Source organism: Sminthopsis crassicaudata, chromosome 2, assembly GCF_048593235.1.
Source record: "Sminthopsis crassicaudata isolate SCR6 chromosome 2, ASM4859323v1, whole genome shotgun sequence".
Lineage (NCBI taxonomy): Eukaryota > Metazoa > Chordata > Mammalia > Dasyuromorphia > Dasyuridae > Sminthopsis > Sminthopsis crassicaudata.
The window spans coordinates 75622581-75643785 of record NC_133618.1 but is presented as its reverse complement, the minus strand read 5'-3'; the positions used below and the strand labels follow the sequence as shown (position 1 = coordinate 75643785).

Genomic DNA, 21205 nt, shown 5'->3' with positions numbered 1-21205 from the left:
GGGGATTGTATTCTGTCAGATTCTTTCCATAATTTCTCTCTTTTAATCCTGAGTAAAAGATTGATACATTCATTGCAACTGTCTTCCTATTAGACTTTGTGTTTATTATGGATAATGCTAGATGAGATGACAAAGCTTCCAGGGAAAATATGTTTCTTACTGTCTTTGGAGACACAATGAAACTATCCCACCGATCCTATGTTGCACAAAATGTGTCAAAGTTGAGAGGAAACAGTTGAATGTGGGAGCATTTAAAAAAACATGTGACAGCATGTTAGAACATTTAAAATAACTTAAACAAAGTGGTTTGATGGAAAGAGTACCAGACTAGGTTTTAAATCCTGGATTTAAATCCTGTAGGTTATGTCACTGTGAGCAAATCAATTATCTTCTCCAAACCTCCATTTCTCCATCTTTCAAATGAGATACTGTGGCCAACCTAATGGAGTTATCATCAGCAGATTGATACTTAAACCAAAAGCATGATTGAAAATGTGAGCTGTTATTATAATGACAACAGTTCTAAGAACAGGCTCCAGCCCTCCTGGCTTTCTTACTCTTCTTCATATATAGTACTTTATATCCTATATCTGTGGCTTTGTCTCCAATGCCTGGAGTGCCCTTCCTCCTTGTCTCTGCTCCTGAGAATTCCTAATTCCCTTTAAGGTTCATCTCAACAGCCACCTTCTGCATGAAGCTTTTCCTTATCTCTACCCCAAAGGCTAGTGTCTTCCCCCTAAATCCTATTGTATATATGTATCATATATTATATATTCACACCTATATGTCTATGCATGTTCATATATGTATATAAGCATGTATCAACATGTACATTATTCACCTATGTGCATATGCACATATGTTGATTTGCATGCATGTGTACATACATACTCAGTGGAGCACTTGATCTGGAGTCAGAAAGACCTTAAATACTTATTAGCTATGTGATCTTGAGCAGTCATTTAATCTCTCTCCTAATCTCCTGGAAAAGGAAATGGCAAAACAACTCCAATATCTTTGTTAAGAAAATCCCATAATTCATGGGGTCACAAATAGTCAGATATGACTAAACAACAACAAAGTATATATACATATACATGCACATGTTTGTATACATACACATGTTTTCCTAGCATATATATTATATAATGTATTTTCCTAGCCTATACAAACACATACAAACATACATATATTTGTATATATACACATACACATTTTTCCCCCTACCAAGATTGTAGGAACTTTTATCTTTTTATCCACAGCATGTATCTCAGTGCCCAGCCCACAGTAGGCACTGAATTAAATGTTGATTGATTGATGCAGGGTACAACATCTGGATATTGCTGAGAACAATATTCATGAGCCTTGTCACTATTGTCTTGTGGCCACTTGACATAGTTTGAAGAGCATTAGATTTGAAGTTGGAACTTCATTAGTTTCTGGTCACCTGCATGACCCTGGCCAGGTTCACTTTCCTGAGCCTCAGTTTCCCTATCTGTATAATGATGTATTTGGACATTCCAAAGATACCTCCAGCTCTAAATCCCATGATCTTAAGATTTATTTGCAGAATTAATTCAAGAAAATCCATCTTCCCCCATCAAGAAGAATTGCATGTAAGAACAGAACTTCCTACTAATACATTTTGAAACATATCCCAACAAAACCATTTCTGAACAGTCTCACACTAAATGTGGAATATTGCAACTGAGTTATTCAGCAGACACATCCAGAAAGAGCTCCAGGGACTCTGTCTACTTAACTGGATGCAAGCCAGAGAATGTCCAGCCCACTGGCATTTGCTCCCAAGTCTACAGCTGGCAGACAGCCCTGTAAATGTTTCCAGGCCCTCAGGAGAGCTGGTTAATGTCTCCCTTTCACACACACGAGCCACCTGACTTCAGACGCAACCCTTAGCTGTTCTGACTGCGGGGCACAGAATTATAAAATTTACAGCTTCTTCAGGCTGAAAACCACAGGCTGGGCTGGAATCTCCCAGCCCCATTCAGCAGGGAGGGAGTGTAGGCCTGGCTCTGAGCCCATGGAGTTAAAACAATGGATAAGCAGAATCCTCTGGAGGAAATCACTCCTGTTCTTCTGCTGCTCATTTTAATGTGAATGTTAAAATAATATATTTCTGAAACTCAGGGGTAGATTAAGATACTCTGGGGAGTCTTGGCACTAAGATTGCGGGTGTTTCTCTTCATTGTTTATAATATTTGGAGGGGGAAAGAAACAAAAACTCTGGTATCACATTGAAGAACTTTTTTGAGAGTTACAACACTATTTTTAATGGAAAACAGGCTCATCATTCTATTACTATATTTACATTTTATAAGAAAATGTTTCACTTAAAGAGGCAGCTTTGTGTAGATCAATGACTTTGAAAGTTAGAGGACTTGGATTCAAATCTTATCTTTAATTTTTTTTTTTGCATTCATTCATTCCTTCATAAAACTTTAAATATTTATGTTTATAGAGCACTGTGCTTTTAACTGAAATAGATACAGAACTTAGATAATTAATCAACTCAACAGACTTTAGATAATTACTATGTGCAAGACACCTGATGGGACAGTAGATAGAGTGACAGGCCTGAGTTCGAATTAGACTTCAGTTATTTAGTAGCTATGTGAACCTGAGTAAGTTGCTTAATCCTGTTTGTCTCAATTCCCTCATCTGTAAAATCAGCAGGACAATGAAATCACAAACCACTATATTATTTTTGCCAAGAAACCCCCAAAAGCATTTTAAAGATATGGACACAACTGACAACAACTAGATACATCTGAAAGGAATAATAGGCACTGGGAGGCAGACATATATTTTAAAAATCAGACCCCACATTCAAGGAGGTAATATTCTATGGAATGAGTATAGTCTATGCAAGAATAAGACAGTGTCCTTGATCCATGTAACTCACAGTGTAGTAAGGGAATATGATTAAAGTACAGAGAACTATGATATGTTAAAGACCTGAGATTTTATTGGTTTGAAGCTCATCTGTAACTTTTAGCTGTAGAAAACAGTGGGAAGACAAAAATTCAACAGTGGGAAGAACAGAAGGACAAGAACATCAAAGGTATTAATGAAAAAAAATTCAAAGGAAGGTATACCAAGTCTAAAACTGTATTATAAAGCAGCAGTCATCAAGACCATTTGGTACTGGCTAAGAAATAAGAGTAGTGGATCAGTGGAATAGGTTAGATACACAAGACACAATAGTCAATGACAATAGTAATCTACTGTTTGATAAACCCCAATACTCCAACTTCTAGAACAAGTACTTCACAAAAACTTCTGGGAAAACATGAAACATGAAAACATTATGGCAGACACTAGGTATAGATTGATATCTCATACCACATGCCAAAATAAGGTCAAAATGGGTACATGATTTAGACATAAAAGGTGATGCCATGAGCAAAGTCAGAGAGCAAGGAATAGTTTACCTGTCAGATCTATGGAGAAGTGAAGAATTTATAACCAAACAAGAGATAGAGAACATTATGAAATATAAAATAAGTAATTTGTATTACATTAAATATAAAAAGTTTTGCATAAAGCCAATGAAGCAAGTTAGTAACCAAATGATCTAAGACAATTCCAAAAGATTCATGTTGGAAAATGCTATTCACATCCAGAGAAAGAACTGTGGGGTCTGAATACAGATCAAAGCATACTATTTTCACTTTTTTGTTGTTTTTTTCTTTCTCATGATTTTTTTTTTCATTTTGTTCTGATTCTTCTTTCACAGCATGTCCAATGTGGAAATGTGTTTAATATAATCATATATATTCTATATATAATATTAAATTGCACACATATATATATATAATATTAAATTGTACGTGGATAATCTATATCAGATTGCTTGCTATCTTGGGAAAGGGGGAGGAGAGGAAGGGAAGGGGAAAAGTTTTGAACTCAAATATCTTAAAAGTGAATGCTGAAAACTGCCTTTATATGTAATTGGAGAGAAATACTATTAAGTGAAAATTAAATTAAAATTTAAAAAAAAGTAATTAAATTGGAAAATATATTTTATAAAGCATATCAAAGTTGAAATGACTTTAAGCTTACTTGTTTGTGATTATATAGATATGGCTTTAGCCATATGAGTGGCTACCATAGATATCATAAGGAAAGGAGAGCTGAAGTAGGAATAAGAAGGGCTGAATTCAAGTCTTAACTTTACCATTAACCAAATATATGACCTGAAAAAAAGTGCTTTACCTTCTCTAAATTATATTTTATATGCTGGTCTTTCCATTTTGAATGCTACAGTGGGTTCATGGATTCATTCCACTGCCACCCCCATCCAAGTCTTCTCATACGTGATTCATCTCCATGTCTCTCTATAAAGCTCTAGATGAAATATTGGAAGCCTTGCTTTCTGGATTTCAGTGCCACACTCAAAGTATCCAACTATAATCCATTCTTTGAGTGTATGATGGGAATGTCCTCTTCTGGTTCTCCATGTTCATGATGAGGTTTCTGCATTTCCCATCCAAATGTCCCCATTTTGACTTCTCCATTTTACTCCCAGAAACCTCATCTGGAACCTCATTATCCTGAAAGATGGTGTCAATCTTGGTACTCACTTCCTATTAGTCCCCTCTGTACCACTGATTGGAGGGAAGACCAATGAGCTCCTCCCAAAACCTCCATTTAAGGAGAGCACTTAGCTCAGTGACCTCTTCATTTCCTTCTTGACTGCAATGTTTATTGACTAAATGATTTTGTTCCACTTTTCATATATATCATTCCCAGAAATAGTTACCATAAAACTTTATCAATCAAAAGACAGGTCTTCCTTCAAGTTCTCCTGTGATGTCTTAAAATGTAGAGATAACCCTGGGTTCTAAAAAGCCCCAGAAAGTAGGAAAGACTTTGACCTCTTCATTCCCAATTGCCCTCTCAGATGACCTTATCTCCTAGTTTAAAAGGATTAATGCCATCCAAAGTGAGCTACCACCTGTCTATTCAACCATAACTCAAGATCCTTCCACAACTTCACCCATCATCTCTAATTTTGAACCAGACTTGCAGATGCTTAATCTTTTACTTGTGTTTATTCATCTTAGGAATCAGGCTGCAATAAGAACACTATTGCATCAGTGTGGGGACCTATGTTTAAACTCTATACAATTTCTGTGTGCCCATTGCAAACCATTTAATATCGCTATACCTCAATTTACTCCTAAGTAAAATGTGGGAAATGGACAAGCTGGCCTTGAAACCCTTTCTATGAACCTTTAAAAGAGTAGAAATTACTACAAAACTCCATAAAAGTCATAGAATATTTGATCTAGAAAAGACTTTGAAATCATTTCATCCAATTCCACAATTTTATAAATGGGGAGTGGGCTCAGGGAGTTGAAGTAGTAGCTAACTAGTTTTATCTGACTAGTCAGTAGCTAATTAGTAGTTGATGCTGTATTCTAATCATAGTCTTCTAAAGTCAAATGCTATTTTCTCTGAAGATCAGCCTAAATATTTGTGGAGTTCAGCCCCAGATGGTTGGGGACCAGGGTATGAATAATTTTTAACTAAACCACTCATGAAACTAGCTGCTAGGCATGGCAGGCTGAGATCTGTGAACAAAGCCCCTCCTGAAGAAATCAGAATCCTTGATATACTGAAGTACATTATGAATTATTAACTGAACATTGGCCAGACATGCAATGCATGCAAAATGGTCATGGTTGGGATTAATTTTATAGGAGAACATATACATACAAATAAAAACAAAATTATTTCAGGGGGCACTAGTCACTTGAAGGACATCAGTAAAGATGTCATGCAGGAACATTCATTTGTGGTCTTGTCTTATACCAAAGATTTAGTCACATTTTCATCTTCTAAATAGTTTATGTAATTAGATTCAAAGAATGGCAGAGCCAAGGGGGACCATGGAACATAAAACACAACAGTAGCTTCCTTGTTCCTCACACACAGCATTTCATTTCCTGACTCCCATGTTAAATCTGAGAGGACCCTTAGAATAGAAGATATAAACTATCATCCTTGGAAGTGTCAAAGCTGGAATGGTCCCTGGATATAATGTATTCCAACCCCCTTGCTTTTCACAGAAAGCAAATGAAGGCTAGGAGACAGATAAAACTAGTGACAAAATCTCAGACTCCACTCTAGATCTCCAGTCTCATAGCCCAGGGTCACTTCCCCTTTACTGTACCCTCAAACATTCCATCTTCCCAAAAGAGAACTTCCCACTTTACTATGCCATTTTTTGAACTTAAGAATTCTTCTTAGCTGTTCATTAGTGAATTGGATCCATTTTTTTTTAATGAGTTAAACATTTTTTTATTTTACCTATGGTAGGAAAGGGTTTAACATGTGAAATGTACTGGGGGAGGAAAGGAGAGGCAAGAGAGCAACACTAATTAATAAGTACAAGAGATTGAATTTCAGTAATAGAACAGCAAGCCTTGCTATCATCACATCGTTCGTGCTCTTTATCAGACAGGCATCCAGTTACTTTATAATGGAACACTCACAGTCAATTTCCTGGCCATCAGCTCACACCTGGAGACAGTCTTGATAAAGAAACTGGCACTCATAGGATCATTTATCGTGGCCCTTACAAGAGGCCAGGTATTCTCAAGCCACAGAAGGATGTCCTTCTTCCTGAATAAACCTTCCAGCTAAACTTAAAACCAGTCTGAATCTCTGCATGACCAATATGATCCCAAACAATGGTTTGCATGTTACTTGAACAAAGAACAAAATCAACAACCTTAAATTACCTCCATGTCTCTAGAGAGGAAGGCATTAAGCTCTCAAATGGACTCAGATTCCTTACGTCTCCGCTTAAGAAGACAGTTTTACCAGAGTCATCAATAAAATTAAGTCTCAATCCTAGGGGATGTTATCCCTTATCTTGTTCCCATGAGTTTGAAATTTATCTCCTTACCTCCTCTCAGCCTTCTGGGTATGGGGATATATATATATATATATATATATATATATATATATATATATATATATCATTCAAGATTTGTCACTGACATTTTCTGTCTATGTAGCCATATGTAAGTTAGTCAACCCCTTTGGAACTCAATTTCTGCATTATAAAATGAGGGTTTGGGACCATATTAACCACAAATAATAGTTACTGTTTATATAATGTCTATGTGTCAAGTATCTTGCCAAGGGTTTTACAAAGCATTATCTCACTTGATCATCCCATCAATATACCCATTTTACAGATAAGGAAATTGAGGCATGCAGAAGTTAAGTGACTTGTCCTGGGCCATCTAGTAAATGTAAAGTGCCTGAGGCCAAATGTGAACTCAGGTCCTTTTGACTCCAGGCACAATGCTCTATCCACTGTGCTACCTAATAGTTCATCTTTTCAATTCTAAATTTATGATCTCTTTCCCTGAAGTGGAATAAATATATTAGAGCTAAGAGAAATCTCGTAAAATATTTAGCATTTCTCTTACATGTTTATCAGGTATCATGTATATAACTATTAAATTATTAAATTAACATGTAATACTTAAATATCTTCCTCTACAAGAAGCCTTTCTTGATTCCTTCCAGCTATTAGTAGTGCCCTCCCCACCAAATTGCCTTGACTATATTTTATATAAATCTATATATGTATAAATTGTCTCCCTTAGCTAGGTTGCAATATCCTCAAACACAGAAACTTTTTTTTTTCTTTTTTCTTTATATCCTCAACCTCTAACATTATTCCTGGGACATAGCAGATGCTTAATAAATACTTGTTGGTTACTGTTTGATTGATAGAAACAGAAATATTCCTGTATCTCAGAATTCTATAAAGGTATAGTCTAACTTTATATCTCCTTTGTAACTAGTTAAATGTTCTCTAGGCTTAATAATTGTTGAATTGGATTAAATAACTTCCATTTTATGCAATCCTGTGGCTTACAAGGTTAATTTCCCTTCAATAACCATATGAGTTTGGTAGCAAAAATTATGATACTCATATTACAGATAGGGAAACTCTGAGCTTCAGCTCAGGAAAAAAGTGACTTGCTCTGGTCATCCATCTACTTAAGTAACAGAATAAGTCATAAATTCAGCTACACTAACATATTTTTGTCTGTGCATCATTCTTAGCACTAGTTTAGCTTGAGTAGATATATTCACCGGCTACAAGTGGTAAGAGATTTAAAAAGATCTGACACATAGAATATAGAACATAGAATGTCCATCCTAAGAGTGACTTTGGAAAATAACTTTAGAATATAAAATATGTTATCTAGATGATACTATTAGCAAGTTAGGGAATTACAGGATGTCAGAGTTGGAATGGACCTTGGTGTCTATCTGTGTCTAAAACAGAATTTTAAAAGATTTCCTGATCCCAAGTCCAGAATGTTATAAGCTGTATCACCTAGATGCTTCCTATTCATACACAAAAAGAATGTCCATTCTAAAATGACTTGCAAGTAGTCATGCTGTCTTTAAACCTGGCCACACTAAGTTGATCTGGATGGAAGTCAAATCTAGGTCAACAGCTTAAAAGTATATTTACTACCATTCTCCCCCAAAACAACAAAAACAAGCAGCAGAGACCACTGGTGGACTCTGATTCAATATATAAGAACAAGAGCAACTCCTTACAACACCATATTGCTTTTTTGGCAATTTTTTGGCATTTTTGGCATTTTCCCTGAATATGATATCATAATAAGTAGTCAGGGGATGTGTGATCATTATACTTCCAGGATCTATGGTTTTATCACATGGGCAATATAGATCACAGATTCTCCCAACTTTAGTATATAGTCTTCATGAAAGACATAAAAGAGTTCATCTCTCAGTAGCTAATTTGATAATGACTGTCTCGGTCCTTAGAAAGGCTGGTCCTTGGGCAATAGCCACATGATCAAATATCTTTATAGTCTTTAAAACTCTCAGGTCCAATAGGATTTGCAAGAATATGAATTTTGATAACTTGAGCTACTCCAATGTCATAAGGAGATGTGAGAGAAGAATAAGAAAATCTTAGTGTTTGAAGCATCATCCATAAATGGCCAAATAGTACAAATTACTATCCCTATAGCTATAATACTTTTAGATTTGCAAATCACTTTCCTTATAAAAATGGTGTGGTTAGCTGTTGCAAATCTTATCATCCTCATTTTATAGATGAAGACAGCTTCTAAAGGAAGAAAAATTATTTGCCTAAGCCCACAAAACTAGTTAAGGACAGAGATTGCATCTGAAGCTTGGTCTCTTGGCTCCTGGTTTCCTGCTTTCTATCATATCACACTTCTTCTAATATGAGAAACACAGAGCTAGACAAACTTGTCTCTGAAGTATAACTCCCTTCTCTGAGATCCCTGACTGACATGACCATCCAGTTTTCATTTGGATACATCCAACTCATGGTCCCTAAAGCAGTCCATCTATTTCTGGAAAGCTCTAACTATTGAGAAGTTTCTCAATAATACTAAAGTCCTATGACTTCACCTTCCACCACTATTCCTACTTCTAATGTGCCTAAGCAAAACCAGCCTACTCCCACCCTAGATATGACTTTTCCTATCTCTAGTTCTTTTAACTGGTTCTCTTAAGGTATGGCCTGCATTCCTCTCTCTTTTTTAGTTGCATTCATAGATTTCATAATTTTTAGAGAAATTAGAGGGGATATGAAGTACATTTGAAAGACTTAGGAACTCTGATCAACATATTAACTAACCACAATTCCAAAGGACTCATGATGAAATATGCTATCATCTCCAGAGAGAGAGCTGATGGAGATCTATAGATAGACAGAAAGATATATAGTTATACATATATATATATATATGTATATATATATATATATATATATATACATATATATATATATATATATATCGATACAGATTATATGTTGAATATATATATATATATATATATATATATATATATATATATATATATATATACAGAGAGAGAGAAAAAGATAGTTAATTTGGGAATTTATTTTACTTATCTACACATATTTATAATGGACTTTGTTTTTCTTGATTTCTTAATGGATGAAGAAAAAGAATCAGGATTTGAAAATAAAATAAAATTGAGGGTTTTTTTTTTAATGAGGATATTAGGAAAGATTTGACTAAGAAGGTAATGTGTGAATAAAATCTTGAAGAAAGATAATGAATTGGATAGGCAGAGATGAAGAAGGAAAGTATTCACAGGCATGACAGGTAGCTTGCCAAATGAATAGGAGAAAGGATGTTGAATTTGTAGAAATAATAACAAGAATCATAATAATTGGCATGCTTTAAAGTTTACAAAGTCACTTACAAACACATAATCTTATTTTATCCTCCCAAGAACTACATAAAGTAGTTAACTATTATTATTTCTCATTTTATACATGAGGAAACTAAGAGAAATAATTTAAGTGACTTATCCAGGGTAACAGAGCTAGTAAATATCTCAGGCTAATTTGATTTTAAATCTTCTGATTTCAAGTCCAGTGCTCTCTCCACTGCATTACCTATCCAGAAGTACTGTTTGACTAGAACATAGTATTTAAAAAAGAGTAATGGAAAATAAGATTCAAAGAATAACTTGGATCCAGGTGGAAAAGGGGCTTAAATGTTTGGTTGAAGAGTTTTTAATTTTATCTCAAGGACAGCAATGAGCTCCTGAAAATCTTTTGGCTTGGAAGTGATATGGTCAAATCTGTGTCTCAAAAAGATTATTTTGGCATTTGTGCAGAGGATGGATTGGAAAGGGGTGAAATTACAGGCAGAGAGACCAGCTGGCTATTGTAGAGAAGAGAGGATATGATGAGAGCCTGAAATTGGGAAGGAGGAAGGATATCTCTTTATCCATAAGAGAGATATTGTGAAGGTATAATCAATAAGACTTGATAGCTGATTAGTTGAAAAGGTAATGATGGAGGAGATGGAACCATGAAAAATAATTCAGACTACAAATTCACATTTGAAGGAGCAGTTGATTTAAAGGGAATGATAATTTGTCTCATTTCAATAATAGCACATTTCTACACAAACAAGCAGGCATGTGTACACCCAGAGAGAAAAATGAACTACTGATGAGATGATCCCAATCATCTTTCCCTCAGACAGCTTTTTTTCCAAACTTAGCAGCTGTATACAATGCATAAATAGAAATACACACAGACACAAAAAGGCAAAAAAGTTGTATATAGGACCTTCATATCTCATCTTAGTCTATTTTCAACACTGCTATCAGCATCCTTCTAAATACAAATCAGACACTCTAAACACAGAGAAGAGTGTTGGCTCACAAAGCTTTCATTTTGGTAGCATCCATATTTCTGGTACAGAAAGTCATTTGAGCTTTATTTAGATTGGAAGCCATGGATACCTTAGACATTGATATGCTGTGGTTGGGAAAAATTAGGTTTCTGTTTAAAGTCATTTAGACGTTCCCCAAACCTCTCAGACCAAGGAACCCAGGGTGATGTGGGCACTTTAAGGAATTTGTCAACTCCCCCAGAAACAATAATATGTAATTTAAATATTAAAGTGATCAACCAAAGTGATTCCAAGAGATAAAAATAGCCAGGCCACTAGACTTCCAAATGCTAGGTCTTTCTGCCCTTCCAAACTGCAACTGTCTGTCTTTATTAATCAAACTTATGTACATAAATGATCTTATCGTTCCTGTGCTCAAACCCTTCAGTAATTCCTTACTGTCTGTGGGATAATGTCCAAGCTTCCCATCTCAGCATTCAAAGCTCTCCACAATTCCACCCTTCCAAAATTTTTCAGTCTCAACCCAGCCTACTCCTTTTCATGTACACAACTCTAGCCAAACTGGAATGCTTTTTTGTTGCCTGTGTACAACAAAATACTTTTCAATCTCTGTGCCATTGCACATATTCCCTCCGCTTCAAATGCCATTCTCTTTTTTTCTATTTATCCTTCAGGGTCCAGCTTCAATTTCCCTTCTTCCAGGAAGCCTTTCCATTTCCCAAATTAGGAAGATATGTTATCTTTCAGTTCTATTTAATCAATCTTCAGTCAAGGTAATCAGTGGGAACTGAATTAGCCAAACAATCTCCATTAAGCTATCTGATGAAGCTTTTCTACAGGCTAAAAGTCCCAGTTCTTTATGATCCTCATAGGTCTGGTTTCCAACTTTGTAATTGTCTTTTGGCTTCAGAAAACAAAACAAAACAAAACAAAAAACCCAAAAAGGTGAGTCAGGGATTCAGACCCTTCTGATGATATTTTCTTCTAGCTGTAACTCAAACCAATCAACATGCTTTTGAATGTGATGCTACCAATTCCCCTCCCAACTCTCTGTTTACAATCTTACTCTGCTCATTAGCAAGAGGTAATATCACCATTTGTAATATATGCAAACTTCTAAAGAAGGATCTGTTTATTGTACATAGTTGTCTTCATGTTATCTATCTCATTTGCCTGCAATTCTTTGAGAGAATAGAATATCTTTTATTTTTATATCCCTAGGGCTTAGCAGTTAATCAATAAACACTTAAATTCCCATCATGTGCCAGGCACTGTGCTAAGCAGTGGGGATACAAAGAAAGAGGCAAAAAATATATATAGTTGCTATGATCCAGGAGATTACGAACTAAAGGGAGAGTCAAGGAAACAAACATGCACAAACATGTTATATGCAGAAGAAATATGAAATAATTAAAATTGGGGAAACCCTAGAATTAAGAGGGCTTAAGAAAGGCTTCTTGTAGGAGAAGGGATTTTAGTTGAGACTTAAAGGAGCCAGGGAAGCCAGTAGGCAGAAATGAGGAGGAAGAACACTCCAAGAATGATAGACAACCAGAGAAAATGCTCCGATATGACAGATATAGTGCCTTTTTTCACAGAGGAGGCAGGAGACCAGACCAGTGTTACTAAATAGAAGAAAACATATTAGGGAGTAAGGTATAAGAAGACTAGACAGATAGGAGGTGGCAGGTTATAAAAGACTTTGAACACCAAATGAAGCATTTGTATTTGATCCTGGAGATGATGGGGAGAGAAAGGAGCTTATTGAATGAGGGTGGGAATATGTGTGTGATAAAATCAGACCTATGCTTTCAGAAAATCACATTGGTAGCTTAATGAAGGATGAATTGGAGTAGGGATAAAGTTGAGATAGAAAGACCACCCACTATCCCCACCACCAGGCTACTTTAATAGTCCAAGAGTGAGATGATAAGGCTACATCAGGGTGGTAGTAGTCTCAAAGGAGAGAAAAGGGAATATTTGAGAGATGTTGCAAAGATAAAAGCAACAGGTGGGTTATGGTGATAAGAGATAGTGAAGAGGAAAAGATAACATGCAAGCTTTGAACTTAATAAACTGGGAGGATATGTTACCCTTCACAATAATAAGGAAGTTAGGAGTGAGAAAGGTTTAGGGAAAAATGTAATGAGTTCTATTTTGGACTTAAACTGATTTTAAAATAAGTACTGAACATCCAAGCAGAGTCACAAGATTGGTGATCAGCAGGGGGATTAGGACATGATAAGTAGATTTGAGAATCTCTGCAAAGAGATACCATTAAATTCCTGAGAACTGATGAGAACAACAAATATAGTCATAACACTTACTATGTGCCAGGTATCCTTTCTAATACTGATTGCATCTTCACTTCTTTTTCTTAAATAACTGGTTGAGGTGGAGAAGTTAGAATACTTCTTTTTTCCCCATTGATACTTCCAGTTGCCTTACCTCCATCACTCAAGAACCTTTCCTCCTTTGAGATTTATACAATTCATATCTGCCATTCAATTAAAATCTCTGAAGCTGTTGTCTATGGATCTTCAGGCTACCCTTCCTTCCTTCCACAATGAGTTCAGTTCCTGAATTGCAGTTTTTCTCTCTTCCCCAACTCTTGCCCTGACACCTGGGCAACTCAAACCCTCCAATTACTCAATTTCTCAAACTACTCACTTCTCATGACCTATTCTTTTACCCCACTTCAGCCACAATAAAAAAACAACCCTACCCTTAATTTTGCCATATGTACCACTTCAATATTCAAGAATTCCAAAATCCCATCTCTTTCAATTACTTGCAGCATGATATTGAGCATTTGTTTTACTTCTCTTTGCCTCAAATCCCTCATCTTAAAAATGAGTAGTTGGACTAGATTGCCTCAAGGACACCCTTCCCCCAAGGCTTAAATCCATGATCACCATAATTCTACATTCATCCCTGTTGAGAGCCAGGACTCTGGATTCCTAGTTCAATTCTCTTTCCTCTAGGGATGTACCATAATGCCTGATGCTATATTGGCCACTGCCTAAGAAGTATGTACAACTGAGAACCCCATTTAAGGGATAACCACACATCAAACAGAAACTTTTGGATCCAAAAATATTCAATGTTATTTTCATCAGTGCAGTATGATGAGAAAGAATTGAAATAACTGTATGAAAGTCACAAAGAACTTTGTGAGGTCCACTCATCAACTAAGGGACACAATTATTACTGTCTCTCTTCCAAACAATGGAACACTTGCCAATGAATGATGGCATTCATTTGACCAATCTATTATCTCTGACAGAACCTGAGCTCATATAAAGTAACCTGAACTCCAGATGGAATAATGGGAAGCCTTATCAATCCAGAATAGAATCATAGACCAGTTTTGTTTTTTATTCAGCCTTTAATCTCTCTTAGAGCCATGATGCAGAATGATAGCTGCCCAGGCTGATTTTGTAGCAAACACAAAAATCAGAATTAATAGAAGAGGCTTACTTCAAAGACCAATGTTTCGTTTGTGGGTCCTGCTGCATACAGACGTTCAGGTTGGTTCACAGGACGCTGATAATCAAACACAGTCCCAGCAAATTGGAACTCCCCTGGCCAATCAATTGTCCAGTCTCCTGTGAGATAATACTTTTTATTCAGGTTGCAAACTGCAAGATAACTTGTGGATATCTGTAATTCCTGTATTTCAATACTGCGTGCTCCCACTGGGATGGTTACAACTGGATAATATTCTAAAAGAAAGAAATTAAACATCTTTTTTGTTGTTTTCTGCTGTCATAGTAAAACAAAACAATTCATTCTCACCACCATTTCTGCTTAATATTTTAAAGATGAATATCCAATGATGCAATGACAATTATTCTTTGTTGTTTAAGTACTGTATGTAAATAATCTCATTTGAGTCTCACGACAGCCCCATGAGATAGGGTAGGCATTGTTAACCCCATAATACAGTTGAGTAAACTGAGGGTCAGAAGGATCAAGTGACAAGTCATATGAGTAGAGAATCACAAAATCAGAGAATCAAGAGACCTCAGAGAGCATCTAGGCCATTCCCTCTACTTTCCTGAGAAATTTTCATTTAGCCTTCAGTTGAAAGCTGTGTCCTTGGATGAGGAACTAGTTCCTATGAAGGCAAACCATGTTTCCTTTGGGAATCTCTGTTAGGCTGTTTTCCTTCACATTGAACCTAAATCTACATCATTGAAACTTTCGCTGATGGTTCATAACTTCCTTCAGTTCTGTTAGATTCAATGTAATATTCACGAAGTACCTCTTACATACATGGCACAGCGTCAGATTCTACTGATTCAAAACCAGAAATGAAACAGTCTTTTTTTTTTTTCCCCCTGAGGCATTGGGGTTAAGTGACTTGCCCAGGGTCACACAGCTAGGAAGTATTTAAGTATCTGAGACCAGATTTGAACTCAGGTCCCCCTGACTTCAGGGCTGGTGCTCTATCTACTGCTGCTCCTGAAACAGTCTTTGTTCTGAAGTTTACATTATAATGGGATGAATATCAAGCAGAACAATCCAATCCGTCTTTCATACCAGAGCTCTTCATATATTTTAAGACAGATGTCTTCCCCTACCTCACAGGCCCCCACATACATACATCTTCACAACTCAAGCTAAATACCACCCGTTCTGTAAACCAATCATTGTATGACATAGCCTCCATTCCTCTTCCTCATCCTGTTTGTTGCCATGGCTTACTAATGACCTTCTCAAATATGGAGCCCAGAAATAATCACAATTTTTGAGGAACAGTTGGGAGAGAAGAAGCAGAGTGCAAATATCACCTCTCTCATTCTTTCATTAATTCATCCTACTATTAAATTAGATTTTTTGGCTTCTATTTTTGGTTTCACACCCTCAATTAAATTCATATTCATTTTCAAAAGAGCTGTTATCTGGTTATATTCATCTTACACTTGAAGCCAGATAGAGCAGAAAGAGAGAACCTGTATTCAAATTTCACCCTGGCCTCTTATAACCAAGGTGACTTTAGGCAAGTCATTTTACTACTCTTGGTCTTAGTTTCCACATCCCTAACCTGAACTTCTAAAACTTATGGTCCCTGTGACTAAATACTTCCCTCTATTAAATTTCATCTCATTAAATTCTAGATTTTCAGTCTGTCAACAAGTCAAGTCAACAAGTATTTATTTATTATTTACTATGCGCCAGGAACTATACCAGGCACTGGTATTACAAAAAAAAAATAAAAAAATCAAAAAGCAGACCTGTTCTCCAGAAGCTCACTTTCTGTGTACAAACAAAATACATACAGTATAAATTGGAGATAATCAACAGGAGGATGGCTCTAACATTAAAAGGGCTTGAGAAGGATTTCCTGTAGAACATGAGATTTTAGATTAGACTTAAAGGAAGCGAGGGAAGATGGGAGGCAGAGATGAGGAAAGAGAGAATTCCAGGCCTGTAGCACAGCCATTGAAGGCGTCTTTGGTCAGTAGATGGAGTATCTTGTGTAAGGAACACCAGGGAGGCCAGAATCACTGGAACCCAGAATACACGGAGAGGAAGTAAAGTGTAAGAAGATTGAAAAGGTAGAAAGAAGCCAGATTATGAAAGGTCCTTCAGAGAGAGGATTTTATACTTAATCCTGAGGATTGTGGAAGACAAAAAAGTAGGGGGGACATGGATAGATCTTTGCTTTAGGAAGACCAGTTTGATAGGGGGTTTGGCAGAGAATGGAGATCCAGAGCCTACACTAGAGTAGTAGCTTGTATAGTCTCATTTGTCAAAGTCTTTTTAAGATCCTGAAACTGTCTTCCAAAGAATTTGCTATTCCATCTGTTATCTGCAAATTTAAAAAAAGATACTCCAAATCTAGTGTTCTGTCCACTAAACTCAAGTGCATACATAACCTGTCCATTATTCTCTTTACAATATACCAAATAAATAAATAAATGATCAATAGTTTTACTTTCTGAAGTGATAGTTATTAGTCTTTTTCCAAGTAAGTGGTACGATAAGTCAATATTCCTTTTACTTACATAGTGTTGACATTTTAGCGTCCAGATTTCTTTTAAGCACTGAAAAGCAATAGTTTGTGCGTAATGATCCATTTCACCTCTAATATTTTATGTTTATTTCCTAAAGTTTCTTCTAGCTTTGACATCCTGTAAGCTTCCATTATTGCCTCTATGGCACAAAGCTATCCTATCCCTACTCATTAATTCCCTTCGTAGGCTAGCAAAGGATCCCAATTTGTTTTCCAATAAGAAAAACAGATACAAGGCGAACTACTGATTGAAATCTTATGATTCAGACCAGTTCCAGTGATATTTTAATGAAGAGAGCCATCTATACCCAGAGAGAGGACTGTAGAAACTGAATGTGGCTCACAACATAGCATTTTCACTCTGTTGTTGTATGCTTGCATTTCAATTTTTCTCATTTTTTCCGGTTTGATTTGATTTTTCTTGTGCAGCAAGATAATTGTATGAATATATGCATATATTGGATTCAACATATATTTTTAGCATGTTTAACATATATTGAACTACTTGTCATCTAGGGGAGAGGGTGGTGGAAGGGACGGAAAAATTGGAACACAAAGTTTTGCAAGGGTTAATGTCAAAGAATTATCCATGAATATGTTATGGAAAACAAAAAGATTTAATAAAAAAAGAAAGAAACCTTATCTTACCATTTGCTTTATGCTGATCAAGGTACAAGCCTTTATAAAACTTGCAGGTTGAATTATCTCCTTTGCAAATTCCACAAGCATCCAGAGTTGCTTGGGAGCCCAGTTTGTAATCACATCCTACTGGCTATAATAAAAAAAAAAGACAAAATTCAAAGGCTAAAGAAATGATGCATTTGCCAAATATTTTTATATTAAATTCATAGTGATTTTGGTGAAAATAATAATTGATACATTTAGCACTTTATGGTCAAATTGTTCTTTATATGTCCTTTATCTCATTTGTTCCTCACAAAAATAAGCATTATCATTTTCATTTTAAAACTTTAGGAAATTGAGGCCCAGAAATGGGAAGTAGTTTGAACACAGATTTCCCAACTCCAACTGGGAACTTATGTGTATAAGGCTATACACATAATCCTGTGCACCTCAAGCAAGTATATGCTTTCTCACCTCACATATGCCATCAATGCAAACATCATTTTTGTTTGGGGAACAAGGAGTGCCATCTTTCACCTTGGAAGACATTGCAAAGAAAAATTCAAAATTTTCAGCCTTGCAGTAAAGCTTGCATCTATCCTTCTCTGAAAGCAAACAGAGAGAGAACAGTCAAGAACAAATGCCATGAGTTTAAGCTGTAAGTCATCAAATCAGCTCATGCACTAGGAATTATCAAGACCAAGCTCACGCATGCTTCTCTGAAAGTTTTTGGCAGTCTAACAGTTACCCAGAATACACATAGCACCTTAAGGTGTGAGGTAGATGCTACCATCTTCATTTTATTGAGAGAAGTCAATGGACTTGTCCAGATTTGCATAAAGTATCTGAGGCAGGATTTCCTCAAGTATTCCTGACTCCAAGTTCAAGATGTTTTATTCATTGTACCTCCTAGATGTTTATATAAAATGTCAGAATACAAAGAGTAACTCAAAAATAAAATTATAAGGATAGTATGGGTGGAGATATAGCATGGCCACAGGGCCATGCACAGATGCTCTCTACTTGTTTCTAATCCAATCTTATAGAAATCTTGGGAAGCATTTTCTGGGCATAAGTGATGATACTATATAATGATAAAATGTCTTTTAACTGACTTTGAGCTAGAACGATTCACATGGGAGTTACAGAGTGGGAATTGAATATACACACAGAAGGTATAATTCTCCAATCCCTCACTCTCATTTGTGGCTTCAAGGATGCAAAATTGTTTTATGCTTCTGAGGGAGAAGGGAAGAGTGGCTGTGAGCTATAGAAGCTGTGAGCACATGGTCATATTCATTATCTATGTTGTTGGCTCTTTCCAAATTTTAGGTAAATGATCATTCCAAGGTGGATATGTCTAGTTATCAACTTTGTGAATTCAGGAGATCTAGAGATCTCATCAGAGGTCTGATTAGCGACCAAAGGTGATAATGTGGCTACCAGGAGAGTAGTGGTGAAGAGATACAGAATGGCTGCAGTGAAGAGGAGAGACAGTCACCTACGGATAAAGGTAGTTTTAGAGAATAACACCTCCGGCCCCAATCCCAAACTGGAAAGAAGTAGCAAGTAGGAGCTCTTGAAAAGTACCAATCCCTATTTGCTGAGGCTTCCATGAAGTAGAAAAACATTCCAAGACCAGGAGTCGGGATATATTCTTGATATACTTTCCTAGTAAATATCTTTTCTAAAAGCTAATTGATTTTACTGGCTAATTTAAAGGGAAACACATGGGTAGAAGCTTTAGAGTGATAATACTAGAAACCTCCAGGACCACACCAAAAAAACTCTGAGAAGAGTAATCAACTGTCCTCTAGGAACTTAGCTCACCACCGTTAGTGGGATTTAGGGAAATGACCCCAGAGTGGGGCTAAATAAATGAAAAATAAATAATTTATAGAGAGATTGCTGTGAGTGAGGAGTCTAAGATCTTGGGTTCCAGTCTTGATTCTGTCAGAAACAAATTTTTTGACTCTTCACTGGCCTTCAATTTCCCCCTCTGTAAAAGATGAAGAATAGATCATATGGTTTCTAAAGTTCTTTCCAACCCTAACAATCTATGTTCAATGTTCTAAGACAATATTTGAAATTTGAGGCTCTAAGATTTCTTCTCACTCCTCCAGATACCAGATATCAGGTATACACGCAAGATCTTCATTTTGAATGGGGGTTGCTGATTGGCTTACTGTATGAAGAAAACTTCAGTCATATATTTCAGTTTTAGGAAAAACTTTCAACATCTTCATAAAAGCCTTTCTGTTCCCACACTGGTGGGAATATAATATAAGGGACTTTGAAATATCTGATTTCTAAGGTCCCTTCAACTCTACTTTTCTTAAGACTCTTTTACCCTGTAAGTGGTCATCCAACTCCTGATTGAGCACACCTCTAGCAATAGAGTATTTAATGCCTCATGCACCCATTCCATAGCTTAACAGCTCTGACTGTTAGGAAACTGTCCTTTCAATTGAGCCAAAAATAGCCTCAGACATTATTTCTACCACTTGTTCTTTGTTTTGTCCTCTGGGATTAAGCAGAATAAATCGAATCTTTCCTCTAAGGAAAGAAGACAGAAAAGGAAATGTAGTTCCTTTTAAGTCTTGCCTTCTCCAGGCCAAAAAAATCCAACTTTTCAATAGATTCCTCATATTCTATATTTTAACTATCCTCACCACCTCACCATCCTTACTACTCTCTAAGGGTTGGTAGCTAATCTCAATGATATGTCTTCTTCCCCATTAAAGTCTGATTCTAATACTCTAGGGAAAGGTGCTGGGCTTTGTAAAGACCTGCTTACACTTCACTGACACGGCCTTTAAAAGTAATGATAACATAAATTTCTGCAATAATTTGAGGTTGATAAAACACTTGCCACAACCCTATAAAGTAAATACTACAAGTGTATTCCTTATTTCACAGATGAGGAAACTGAATCTTTAAGTAACTAAATAATTAGCTCATAGTCACAGCTAATAAAGCATTTGATCTAAAATATAAAACTATGTTTCTTCCAATTCCAAATAAAAAATTATTTACATCATCTCAAGCTATATCCATCATTATCTCCCTGTCAGGAGAAGGCATCAAAGGAGGCTTTAATGAAAGTTGATATTCATCTTAGAAATCCATGAAACTGAGGACATAAAAATGATAGAAAACATTTGAAGAAGGCTAAAAAAAAAAAGACATCTTATCCATCCAGAAAGTCATTTCTGTGACTTGTGTTTTTATGAAGGAAAGAAGTTTAAAGAAAACCTTGTCTTCAAAAAACTTAGTGCCTCATTGGTTCTTCAGGCATCTTCATATCTTTTCT

General features: G+C 36.1%; 1 protein-coding gene across 1 annotated transcript in view; it reads right to left on the bottom strand.

Moving 5' to 3' along the window:
- The window catches only part of ADAMTS18 (ADAM metallopeptidase with thrombospondin type 1 motif 18), a 165699-nt gene that overhangs the window by 33046 nt on the left and 111448 nt on the right, over positions 1 to 21205 (bottom strand). Inside the window, exons 12-14 of the mRNA XM_074286587.1 lie at positions 18367 to 18497; positions 17917 to 18040; positions 14727 to 14971 (exon numbers count right to left, since the gene is read on the bottom strand). Coding sequence (XP_074142688.1) covers positions 14727 to 14971; positions 17917 to 18040; positions 18367 to 18497 — 500 coding nt within the window. The remainder of the gene's footprint in view (positions 1 to 14726; positions 14972 to 17916; positions 18041 to 18366; positions 18498 to 21205) is intronic.